This window comes from Panthera uncia, chromosome C2 (assembly GCF_023721935.1).
Source record: "Panthera uncia isolate 11264 chromosome C2, Puncia_PCG_1.0, whole genome shotgun sequence".
Classification (NCBI taxonomy): domain Eukaryota; kingdom Metazoa; phylum Chordata; class Mammalia; order Carnivora; family Felidae; genus Panthera; species Panthera uncia.
In genome coordinates, this window is record NC_064810.1 from 71,256,296 (window position 1) to 71,270,351 (window position 14,056).

Consider the following 14,056-nt stretch of genomic DNA (forward strand, 5'->3'; position numbering starts at 1 on the left):
AATGGTAAAAGACTGAAAGCTTTCTCCCAAGGATCAGGAATAAGACAAGGATATTTGCTCTTGCCACTTCTATTAAACACTGAAATAATGGAGGTTCTAGCCAGGGCAATTAGGCTAAATAAATAAATAAATACATACATACATTCTGATTGTAAAGGATGAAGTAAAACTATCTCAATTTGCAGATGACATGATCTTATATAAAAAATCCAAATGAATCTACACACTAAAAAACTAATGAATGAGTTCAATAAGGTTGCAGGATATAAGATCAAAATCTATTATGTTTCTAAATGAATTCCTAAAATTCCATTATAGTCTAATAGACTAGCAATGAGAAATCCATAAATGAAATTAAGAAAAACAATTCCATTTATAATAGCATTAAAAGAGAAAAATACTCAGGAATAAATATTAAACAAAAGAAGTGTAGGACTCGTACAGTGAAAATTAAAACATTTCGAGAACAATTAAAGTTGTAAACAAATGGAAAGCCATTCTGTGTTCACAGATTAGAAGATATAATATTGATAAGATGGCAATACTGCCCCCATTTACCTACAGTCAAATCAATCCCTACCAAAATCCTAGTTGCCCTTTTGTTGCGTGCAGAAATTGACAAGCTGGTCCTAAAATTTATACAGAAATGGAAAGAACCCAGAGTAGCCAAAACAAGCTTAAAAAGTTGAAGGACTTATACCTTCTGATTTCCAATCTTATTACAAAGCTACAGTAATCAGGACTATGTGGTATTGGCATAAGGATACACATAAAGATCAATAGTAGAGAATTAAGAATCCAGAATAAACCCATATATTAATAACTGATTTCCTACAAGGGTGCCAAGACCATTCAATGTAGAAAGAATAGGCTTTTCAACAAATGGTGATGGTACAATTGGACACCCACATGTAAAAGAATGAGGCTGTACTCTTACCTCCACAATATATAAAAGTAATTCAAAATGGATCAAAGATCTAGATGCAAGAGCTAAAACTATGAAACTCTTAGAGGAAAACCTAAGTGTCCTCATGATTTTGGATTAGGCAGTGTTTTAAAATACAGACTGCAATCAACTATAGTCCAAAAACAGGGAAAAAAGGACTTACAGTCTATAAAATTATGCACCATTTGATTAAAAAAAAAAAGCACAGGAACTACTTCTACTTAAACATCTCTGAAGACATTTTCCTTTGGAGTAAAAAAATGTTAGATTAGATTCTGCTGTTCTGGTTATTTATCTTTAAGAGCTTTTTAACAAAGTAAGTTTACAGAGAAGCACTAATCAATTTAATACAAAGATAACTATTTTAACATGTGAACATATACATATATGCCTGGGTACTAAAAATCAAGTCACTCAAATAGATTTCTAAAATGACTCTGAATATATGGCATTGTTTAAGTGACTACTAGTCAGAGATAGCCTCTAGTGAAAATTAATCATTAAAAAAATAAACCCTAAATTTCTATTTCAACATTTCTGCTTTGCATAAGTATGGGGAAAAAAACCAAAGAAGGACAGTATTGCTTCACTGACTTTAACAACTACAGCTTAGTGACAGAACATCACAAGTCCAATGTATTAAAGAAAATGAAGATGTTACCTTTGTATATGTATCAAAAACTGAACAGGTAAAGCAGAATTATTTAAATGTGTGGAGGAAATTGAACTTACATAACTCGATGTTTCCAAGCTATCTGTGTTGACCAGTACTGGAGGAGGGTTTGCCTTAAAGAAAGAATTGTAAACGTGTTAGCTTAACAGGAAAATTGACACATTAATTATTAATGTCCATAAATGTTAGAAGCATATGAAAGATTTGCTATTTCTTAAATTTTAATTTTATATGAGCTTTTCATATGTTAATCAATGAGCCAGTTTCCAGCACCAGAAGATGAAAAGAATTAAGTATAAACAGTTAAATTTGATTTGCTTTTGAGAAATAAGTTATTTCTGCTAAAACAGACATAATTTTCTTAAGATCTGTGAGAAAGTTAACCAGCCTTCTAAAAAAATTCACAAATATTCTTTGTATAAGAACTCTTCCTTGGTAATGCAAGCTGGTGTAGCCACTCTGGAAAACAGTATGGAGGTTCCTCAAAAAACTAAAAATAGAACTACCCTACAACCCAGCAATTGCACTACTAGGCATTTATCCATGGGATACAGGTGTGCTGTTTCGAAGGGACACATGCACCCCCATGTTTATAGCAGCACTATCAACAATAGCCAAAGTATGGAAAGAGCCCAAATGTCTACTGATGGATGAATGGATAAAGAAGATGTGGTATGTATATATATATACATATACACACACACACACACATATATATATATATATATGATATATATATAATAATCTTATACCTAATACACACACACACACACACACACACACACACACTGGAGTATTACTTGGCAATCAAAAAGAATGAAATCTTGCCATTTGCAACTACGTGGATGGAACTGGAGGGTATTATGCTAAGTGAAATAAGTCAGAGAGAGACAAAAATCTTATGACTTCACTCATATGAGGACCTTAAGAGACAAAACAGATGAACATAAGAGAAGGGAAACAAAAATAATATAAAAACAGGAAGGGGGATAAAACAGAAGAGACTCATAAATACGGAGAACAAACAGAGGGATACAGGAGGAGATGTGGGAGGGGGGGATGGGCTAAATGGGTAAGGGGCACTAAGGAATCTACTGAAATCACTGTTGCACTATAGGCTAATTTGGATGTAAATTTAAAAATAAATAAATTAATTAATTAATTAAATAAAATTTAAAAATAAAATATCCACCATATGCTAACTTGGATATAAATTAAAAATTTTTTTAATTAAAAAAATATTTAAAAAATGTAATAAGCATTTAGTTACATTTTACTTGTTCTTTACACTTAAATTTAAGGGTTCTACTATTATATCACAGTTCCCAGAAAATATGACATATAACATTGCTGCTTTAATGAAGTTAATAATTTCTTAGGCCTAAAACTTTGCTATTTGAAATAATCTTCTCTGTCATTTGAAAAGTGTACACCCTCTCTTTATTTCTCAAAAATGCTGCCAGTTTGTCCCTTCCTATTGAAACTTTCTAATAAACTTTCTAATAAAATTATTTTAATAAAGTTATTTATTGCCATAGAAAGAGAAAAAAAAAAAAGAACTCTTCCTGAGTTGTCAGAAATCATTAGTTTTTCTATTCCCAAGAAGAAGTTTTTCTATTACCACGAAGATTCCAATCTTTTATCACCCAGAAAAAAAAAATCTCTATTTTCAGTTGTAATTATCGCTTTCCACCCGTTATTCTAGACAACTCACCGAATAACAATGGTCAAAAATTCAAGAGCAAAACAAACAAAAAAACAAGTAGAATAACATATCTCTAATTATGTATGGATTGAAAAAGGCATGGTTTTCTGGGTAAGCTGGAAAGTAATTATTATGTAGATGAAATAAAATTTAAAGAATAAAATGCAATAAACACCAAATGAAAAACATATCCAGACATACATACCAGAAACGTATGTGATCCCCCCTCAAAATTATCTTTCTTCTATATGAGTATAAATGTACCATATCAAATGACATTTACATACATTCAAAAAGACAACTATCCTTTAAACAAATTTTAGGATATGTTTATAAACATTAATAGTTCTGCTATCCCAATTAACTAAAGAATTATACATAAAACCTACATGAAAGAAACATTATACACAAAATAACCATCTTCTTCCAAGTATACGGGCATTTCTAAGAGGTAAGTGTTCAGAGTTCAAATGTTTTAGGCCATTTTCAGCAAAGTACTACATCTGGATGATAATGCGATAAAATGCTTAAAGACAACACAGTTGCATGGTTAAACAACCATATAATATGCAACTGGGCTACATGAAGCAGATTAAAAATGAGAATATTTTATTATATATAAAATTATATATTGTAAAAATATTATATATAAAAATTAAATATACTTTCTTTTTTTTTTTTTTTAATTTTTTTTTTCAACGTTTTTATTTATTTTTTTGGGACAGAGAGAGACAGAGCATGAACGGGGGAGGGGCAGAGAGAGAGGGAGACACAGAATCGGAAACAGGCTCCAGGCTCCGAGCCATCAGCCCAGAGCCCGACGTGGGGCTCGAACTCACGGACCGTGAGATCGTGACCTGGCTGAAGTCGGACGCTTAACCGACTGCGCCACCCAGGTGCCCCTAAAAATTAAATATACTTTCCATGCAGTTCTACCTTTGAATGTAATAATCTATTTTCAGATGATTTAGTGAAAACCAAATCTATGAAGTACAAATACTAGTTATATAAGATTATTAGGTAAAACTAGTCAACTTACAGACATTTGAGATTTTATGAGTATCTGAAATTATTCATCTCCCAGTGACCCATTGAGATTCCTCAAATTCATAATATTTCACTTCATTAAAAAAATTAAGGGCACAGCTTTACCTTATTTTGCTCAAGCAATTACAGAGGATAGCAAGAAAGAAAAGGGTACACAAAAAAAAGTCACAAAAGAAGTTACATTCTTCAAAAATTAAGGCAACAAAGCCTTTTGGTTCCCTCTGCCCATTTATTAACAAACATACAATGAAAAAAGTCTGTTATCATCATCATTGCACAGAAGTTATCTTTTGATTCTAGTCATATAAAAAGTCTATCTGATATTGAATGATACAATGCGTTAAATATACTTCAAATAAAATAATGACAATGAGAGGTCAGGAATGAGAGGGATTATGGATCATATGAGTGCACGTGAGTTGATGACTGCTGGAGTTTAGTGATGAGTATACATGGGAATTCACCTTATTACTACTGCCTCTACATGTAAGGACTTTTGAAATTTCTTTACATTTCATTACATTTCTTTACATTTCATTTACATTTTCTACATGCTGAAATTTTTCATAGTAAAAAGTAAAGCAAAAAAATTATATTGAGACAACTATTCAGTTTGTGGGATGTGAATAACTAAGACAGTTGTGAAATACTATAGGTTAGAGTTGCTATTAAGATATTAGCATTCACATCATAAAGCTGATTTCAACTTTAAAGTTCAGTTCAAAATAAAAAATATAGATGAGTGGAATAATCTGTAATTTTGACTTAAAGAACACAGTAATATATAATAAAGTTATGTTTATATGTATCTTATAATTAACGTGGGAATGATCATATTTGAAGGGAAATGATGCTAATAACATGAAATTGGACAAAAACCAGGAATGTTCACATTGAGGATTAGGCAAGAATTTCAACCAAAAGTACTATCAGGATAAGAAAACCTAGCCATTTAAAAAGATCATAAAAGATGGTCTCAAATAGAGCCTATAATAAATGAAGCACAAGAGGCATGATCTGACTGCCTCAAGTTTAACTGCCTAAAATAAAGAAAAAATATTTAAGACTGTGTTAGAAGGTAGAGAATTAAAACATTTAATTTGGAATACACTATACTCTTACTTAATCACTTGAGATTTTCTAAATTCTTGTATCACAAAATACAGAAATAGTATCTGACAAAGTAATCCTCCAAAGCTCTCAAGGAGGTAGGAATGAAAATTAAACGGGTAGCACAATCTTAATGTGTTTGAAGGGTATGATAAACAATGCAGAAAGACACAATACCCTAGCAACAAAAAGCTAAAGAACAGGTTACTTCTGAAGGGAGAGATGCAGAAAAACTTGGCCACAGAAAGTACATACTTTCAAACAGCTGAGGTAGGAAGAACACTAAAATCAGAAATGGTAGCAAATCTGGTTAGCTTAAGACCTTGGGATCTGTAAATGGGATAGTGGGTAGCAGAACAGGTGACATGAAATTATCAGCTCTGCTTAGGAGTCAAACTAAAAAACTTAAGAAGAATCTATTTGAAAATTTTTCAAATGAAGAAAAACTCTTCCCTGCACCTCACTTCAAATGACATCAAAAGACTTGGTTCTAATGATGTTTCTATCTCACTCTACTATTCAGTAACTCTGACTGTATAGGTAAGTCATAAGTGTTCTTGAAACTCATTTTCTCCATCTATAAAGGGACAGCAACACATGCCTTTACCCAAGAGGACTGTGTGAGGATTCAGCAAATAGTAAAGGAAAATTTGTTGTCAACCATAGAAACCAACATATACCGTTGTATATAGTATATATAACAACATATACCATTGTGTATGTTTCAACTAGGACAATAATAAAGTCCTACAATTCACTTAGAGATTTACTAAAGGGAGAAGGGATATTCCAAAAAGAGGAACTAACAAACCCCTGAGAATTTGACCCAAGTATCAATAACAAGACTCAAACATAATTTTGCTCATCCAAATTTTTACTATTCCATCTCATTAATAACGGGCCTCATAGGGATTGCTGCTGTAACACAATGCAGCATTCTTACACAATTTCAGAAAGCAGTATTACATTAAAAAAAACAAACTGTTAAAATAATTCTAAAATCTCGTTATTTAAAACAGGCCAAAATTAGGAGTTTAGAAAATGTGTTTATGCTGTGCATTGTATTTCTCCTTCTTACTATTTATCAAAGTTTCATTATGTTATTTGCTTAATGACAGTCTCCTTCTCTCCTACTAAATTATAAAAAAAGTGTTTTTTCATATGAAGAACTTACAAATCCCAGAACACATCTTGGATTCTAATTTGAGACATTGCATTAAAAAAGTTAAATGCTATCACTTAGGTGATCAATTTAAGTTAGAGTGAATGTAAAAATAAATAGGATGGATTCTGAGAAGATGGCAAAATAGGAAGCAACACAAATTTGTCATCTAGACAACAACTGCACTGGCAGAATCTATCTGATATATCTATTTTGAAATTCTACTGAATCCCAGAATAGGCTATAGGAGGCTTGCAACTTCAGGGGAAGTACTGGATGGTAAATTGTAGTTAATTCAATCATCTCAGCTCTTAGCACAGTAGCAGCTGTCCAACTCCCACCCCTCTGCCCTGTAACAGTTAGCTGTGCAAGTGTTCTTGGAGTTGCTGGCACAAAACTTGCACAAACTAGGAGGGACAAAAAACCTACTCTCCAAATATAGGGGATCTGTGCTCTGATTGCTAACTGCTGCTTCTGATCACAGAGGTGCAGACAAAGAAGCAGTGGCCATTACTGTCGTCTTCCCATTGATACAAGTCCCTCCCCCTCTGGTTCAAGTGACATCCAGAGGATTTAAAGGGCAAACATCTCCTCCCACCATTTCATTTTTCTATTTTTCCCCTTTTGAGAGTCAGACACAGACACCTAGGATATTCAAAAGTAGTCACATATATAAGGGAAATTAGAAAGCCACTGTACCTGTCCAGGGAAGGTTTAGGCAAAGAAAAGACCTAAGGAAGACCTTAAGTTTGTACTGCAGACTGATTTCTTGGCACAGAGCTAGCCTACAACAATTAAAACAGTAACAACAATAACAAAAATAAAAACAAAAAACAGTAAACCTTAGGAAACAGGAGAACTTGATTTCCAGAGTTAAAGCATCATAGGAGTCAAATGTCCAGTTTTCAGCAAAGAAACGAAAGGCATGCCAAGAAACAGTAAAGAGTGGCCCATTCAAAGGAGAAAAAGAAAGAACGAAAGAAAGAAAAGATAAACTGCCTTTAAAAAAACCTGGTGGCAGACCTACTAGACAAAGACTTTGAAACAACCATATTAAATATGTTTAAGGAACTAAAAGGGAAAGTAGACAAAATGAAATATGGGGAAATTTATAATAGGTAAAATGGAAAAATCTATAAAAAATAAAAAAGTTAAAAGGAAATTCTGGGGTTGAAAAGTTCAATAATAGAAATGAAAAATTCAATAGAGTAATTCAAAGGCAGATGCAAGCAGGCAGAAGAATTAACAAACTTGAAGATAGGACAGTGGAAATTAAGTCTGAGAACAGAAAAAACAAAAACAAAAACAAAAACAAAACTAAAGAAAAATCACCAGATTCTAAGGGACCTAGGGCCACCATGAAGAGGACCAACACACACCTCATGGACGTCTGTCTCAGAAGAGGAGAGATCAAGGAACAGAAAAAATATCTGAAGAAATAATGGCCAAAACATTCGCAAATATGATAAAAACAACACTATCACCACATGAGTACAAACATCCAAGAAGCTCCACAAACTCATGGTAGGATGATTCACATCGAGACATATTATAATCAAATTGTTGAAAGACGGGGGTGCCTGGGTGGTTCATTTGGTTAAGCATCCAACTCTTGGTTTCAGCTCATGATCTCTCAGCTTTGTGGATTCGAGCCCTGCGTTGGGCTCTGTGCTGGCATGGTAGAACCTGCTTGGGATTCTCTCTCTTCCTCTCTCTCTGCCCTTCCCCCAACTTGTGCCATCTCTGTCTCTCTCAAAATAAACTTTAAAAAAAAATTGTTGAAAGACAAAAAGAATTTTGAGAGCAGCAAGAAAAAAGTGACTTATTACATACAAGGGATCTTCAATAAGATTATCAACAAATTTCTCATCAGAAACTCGAGGTGAGAAGGCAGTGGGCTGATATATATATTTAAAGTACTAAAAGAAACCCCTTGTCAACCAAGAACCCTATCTCTGGTAAAACTGTCCTTCAAATGTGAGGGAGGAATTAAAATATTCCCAGATAAACAAAAGCTGAAGGAGATCATTACCAGTAGAGCTGTCCTGAAAAAAATAGAAAACCAAAAACAAATGCTAATGAGAGTCTTGCAGGTGGAAATGATAGGACACCAGAGTGTAACTCAAGGTGTTTGAAGCAATAAAGATCTCAGTAAAGATAACTATAAGGGCAATTATAAAAGCAAATATTATTGTCACAGTGCTTTTTATTTTCTACATATTCTTAGAGGAAATACTTTCAGTCTTTCACCACTGAGTACAATGTCTGCAGTGGGTTTTTCACAAGGGAAAGATGAAAAGAGTTCTGTAGATGAATGACAGTGATGGTTGCACAAAAATGAATGTACTTACTACCAATGATATATAAACTTAAAAATGGTTTTAAGATGGTAAATTTTTACATTATGTGTATCTTACCACAACTAAAAATTTGGAAAAATATATGACCTCAAACTAATTATGAAAATGTATCAAACACAAATTGAAATATATTCTACAAAATAACTAGCTAGTTTTCTTCTAAAATGCCACATTCATGGAAGACATACAGTGGGGGCTACTCCAGGTTAAAGGAGACTACAGTGTCATGAAGGCAATGTGTAATCTTAGACTGGCCAAAGATCTATTTTTGTTTCTCCTATAAAGAATATTATTGGGGCAACTGGCAAAATATAATTAAGGTCTACAGATTAATCTGATACTAGTTTTATGTTAATGTTCATTTTCTAATATAGCTCACTGTACTATGGTAATACTTTTGTTCTTATGAAAAAATATTTAGTGTTATAAAATATTTGTATTTAGAGGCAAAAGGGGCATGAGAGAAACTTCCTTTGAAATGATTCATAAAAAATATTTTAATTATATAGGAAGAGAAATGATAAAGCAAATATGGTAGGTAAAAATATTAAGAATTAGGGGAGCTAGGTAAAGGTATGTGGGATTTCACTGCACTATTTAAAAAAAAATTTTTTTTTAACATTTATTCATTTTTGAGAGAGAGACAGAGACAGAGCATGAGTAGGGAAGGGGCAGAGAGAGGGAGACAGAATCTGAAGCAGGCTCCAGGCTCTGAGCTGTCAGCACAGAACCCGACACGGGGCTTGAACTCACAAACTGCGAGATCATGACCTGAGCCAAAGTCGGATGCTCAACCGACTGAGCCAACCAGGTGCCCTGGAAAAAAAAAATGTTTTTTAATGTTTATTTCTGACAGAGAGGAACAGAGTGTGAGCAGGGGAGGGCAGAGAGAGGGAGACACAGAATCTGAAGCAGGCTCCAGGCTCTGATCTGTCAGCACAGAGCCTGACGTGAGGATGAACTCACAAACCATGAGACAGATGATGACCTCAGCCAAACTTTACTGACTTAACTAATTGAGCCACCTAGGTGCCCCTCATTGCACTATGAATGCAATTTTCTTAAGTCTGAAGTGATATGAAAATAATATAAAACAAATTTAATAAAAAAACCAAAATATAAGCAGAATAAGGGCACTGCAGTCAGTTATTAGTGTGTAGTTAAAAAGGCTCATCAAGGTAACTTGAAGCATGCTTTCCTATTTAGGATTACCAATAAAATGAAAATGTATTAGGTCATACTTTAGATTATACTAAAGATCAAATTAGCTACGACTCAATACTCAAATGTCTTGTGAAAGCTGTATGGTCCAAAAGTGATAAAAAATGGTCTGCACTGGATATATCTGTAATGTAACTACTCTCATGTCATGTTAGAGTTGTAAACTTGTCCCTTGCACAGACAGTAGGCTCCTAGAGAACAAGGCCAATGTTATATTTATATCTTAGTAGCTACAGGACTGGAACAATAAACAAAAAAATTGAATGAACATCAATCCCTCCAAAACACATATTTGAGTGTGTACAAAAAATTTTACACACACAAATTAGCCATAAAGCATTTTCAACTATACCTTAGTTACACGACAGATCCCCACAACAGGTTCAAATAAAGGTCTAAAGCATCTGGTTTTATTTTATTTATTTTTTTTAACGTTTATTTACTTTTGAGACATAGAGAGACAGAGCATGAACAGGGGAGGGGCAGAGAGAGAGGGAGACACAGAATCTGAAACGGGCTCCAGGCTCTGAGCTGTCAGCACAGAGCCCGACGCAGGGCTCGAACTCACGGACCGTGAGATCATGACCTGAGCCAAAGTTGGATGCTTAACCGACTGAACCACCCAGGCGCCCCATAAAGCATCTGGTTTTAAATCAGAGTATTTCCTCTGGGGTAGAAAAAGACATTTAATAGGTCAGTATCTATGTGGAGTACTGGAGCTACAAGAAACTGAGTAGTTTCCCCACTATCACACAGCCAGAAAGGGGTGACGCCAGGAAGTGGTAGTCAAGTCTCACTATGAAGTCCATGCTCTTCATGCATCTTCAGCAGCAATCCATTATGCCTTTCTCCATACCACTATGTGGAGGGCTTTCATAAAATGTAAATGACGTGATCAATATAAAGATAATCTGAAAAGTATAAAAATTCTACAAATGATTAGACTATATCTATCTATCTATCTATCTATCTATCTACCGATAGATAGATACAGAGTCTGTAATAAGGCTATCTATATATATATCTATATATAGCTATCTAATTTGCTTAATCCTCAAATTCATTAAAAAAATTTTTTTTTTAATTTTTTTTGAGAGACAGAGAGAGTGAGCAGGGGAGGGGTAGAGAGAGAGGGAGAGGGAAAGAGAATCCCAAGCAGGCTCCACACTGTCAGCCTTGAGACCAATGCGGGGCTTGAACTCATGAACCATGAGATCATGACCTGAGCTGAAATCAAGAGTCAGATGCTTTTTAACCAACTGAGCCACCCAGGCGCCCCTCCTCAAACTCATTTTAAATTACTCAGGGAGGCATTATTCCCCATTTTAACAGATGAAGGGAGTATAAAATGTAGAGGTTAAGTAACTTGTTTGAATTGCACAGGTAGGACTAGACTCCAAATCTTGCGTCTTCTTCTATTTCTATGACATCCTGATGCATCTAAAATGTAAAGCAGTAGATCTTTAGAAGAAAAACTATTTCCATTTAAAATGGTAAAATAAGGGGGGTGCCTGGGTGGGTCAACCAGTTAATAAGCATCTGACTTCAGCTCAGGTCATGATCTCATGGTTCTCGAGTTTGTGAATTTGAGCTTCTGCGTTGAGCTCTCTGCTGTTGGCACAGAGCCTGCTTTGGATCCTCTGATAGCCCCTCTCTCTGTCCCTCCTCTGCTCACTTTCTCTCAAAAATAAATAAACATTAAAAAATGTTAAAATTAGGTTATCTATTAAGTAAGGCTTTCAAATTTATTTGAGGACATTTTAACCAGTTATACTAATTTTAAAATGTACATGTTATACTTGATTAATCAGGAAAAGGCTTACTGATTGTGGAAAGTGAGGCACACCCTATAGGCTTCTCACATTATACAACATAAATTATTAATCTACCCCACATGCACTTTCGTAGTGTATTTAAAACCTAAAATGAGGCTAAGGAGAACAAATAAGCCTTTCTCTTGTGCACATACCCTCATTTGTTTTTCTAACTTGTTCCCTGGTTTACTGTCTCAAAGAAATATGAAATAACACTAATAATATGAATAGCCAAGATCATGTGCTAGTTGCACATACATTACTATTCTTCCAATCACTGTAAAACATCTCAAGTTAGTATTACAATCATCTTCAGTGTTACAGATGAGTAAACAGTGTGGTTAAGCAAACTGCTCAGAGTTATACAGCTGGTAAAGTGGTAGGACTGGAATTCCAAACTAGATCAATCTGACTGTAAGACCTCTCATTTATAACCACAAGGCTATGCAACATCTCCACAATTTCCAAATGTAGTGTGATGCTGTCAGGGACACTTGGAGTAAATAAATCAGAGGTCTCTGAGCAGGAAAGGACAAGTTCCTCATGGAATGTAAGAACAAAAACTACTATAAAATTTCAAAGGATTCTAGGAAACTCAACATCAAAAGATGAAGTGACAAGAGTAAAATAAACTTTCAAATCCCCTACTTAAAAAAATATATTATACTACTAAATCTTAGATGCTTGAAGAGATGTTACACTATTACAATAACACATAGGCTGCTTACTTAGAATTGTATTTTACTTATAAATTCGATTCCTCTCTTCAACAGAGAGGAAAAAATCCATTTGGACTTACCTGTTAAATTCTTGGTGGATTTACAATGATTTAATTTTTAATGATTTTCATAAAGGCTGAAAGATTAGGTAGAAGAAGTAACAATACAAACATAATACAAAGACTACAGTCTTAGTGTAGTATCTGTAATTTCCCCTAGAATCCCATTTTGTTCCTTTTTCATTTTTTAGGAGGGGAAGGGCACTGAAATAAGTAATCACAATTGAGATCCCATTTTTACTCCCAACGGGGAATTTACTTCAAAACTGTTTACACAATAGGGGAACCTCAGCCGTCTGACTTCGGCTCAGGTCATGATCTCGTGGTTCCTGAGTTCGAGCCCCAAATTGGGCTCACAGCTGTCAGCCTGTCAGCGCAGACTGCTTCAGGTCCTGTGTCCCCCTCTCTCTGCCCTTCCCCCACCTGCACTCTCCCCCTCCAAAATCCTAAAAAATGGTGTTTACACAATAAACATACTATTTTTATCTCCATTTTATGCTACAGATCAGTAATAGTAAAAATAGCTAAAGATGCATTTATTTGTACTTTGTATGAGATTGAGATTGGTCACAACAGAATAATACTATCATTATTTTGACTTTGAATGATGTTGTTAATGTTTTAAAACTACTAAAGCTCCTAAGCTAAAAAAGTTCAGATTCTCTGACATTTGGCTATTATTTCATTTTATTTTTTGACTGTCATATGTTACCTTTTTAAAAAGAAAATTTTATTTTAGAATAATTTTAAATTCACAGAAAAGTTGCAAAGATAGAAGAGTTCCCACATACTTTACATATATGAGTTCTTATTTTTAACTAATAAATGTGAATGTTACCTAACCAAATGATAGAAAAATATTTCCAAAGAAGATAAATATATATCGGGAAAAAAAAGCTATATAAAATGACACATCTAGTATAATATGAGGATGACGACTTTTATTATCTTTAGAAACTAAAATTCCTAAAGCAAATAAAAACCGGTTTAAACAATTTACAAGTACAAAAGGCATGATAACGAATCTAAGGAAGTTTAATATTATGAAGTTCAGAATGTGTCCTATTTCATAGTTAACCTAAAAATATGGCAAGTATTGAACCCATTTTATATTAAATCCCAAATATTTAATTCTCTAAAAACACCAACTGAACCCCAAAGTGAATTACTAAGTCTAACAAAGAAACAGTTAAAACAATTTGAAAAGAATATAAATGAAACATTAAAAGCAAATGAAATT

General features: G+C 34.0%; 1 protein-coding gene across 9 annotated transcripts in view; it reads right to left on the bottom strand.

The window, feature by feature from the left end:
- The window catches only part of DLG1 (discs large MAGUK scaffold protein 1), a 268,993-nt gene that overhangs the window by 110,245 nt on the left and 144,692 nt on the right, over positions 1-14,056 (bottom strand). For all 9 annotated transcript variants that reach the window (XM_049628362.1, XM_049628367.1, XM_049628366.1 and 6 more), the window contains one exon: positions 1,679-1,732. In XM_049628362.1, coding sequence (XP_049484319.1) covers positions 1,679-1,732 — 54 coding nt within the window. The remainder of the gene's footprint in view (positions 1-1,678; positions 1,733-14,056) is intronic.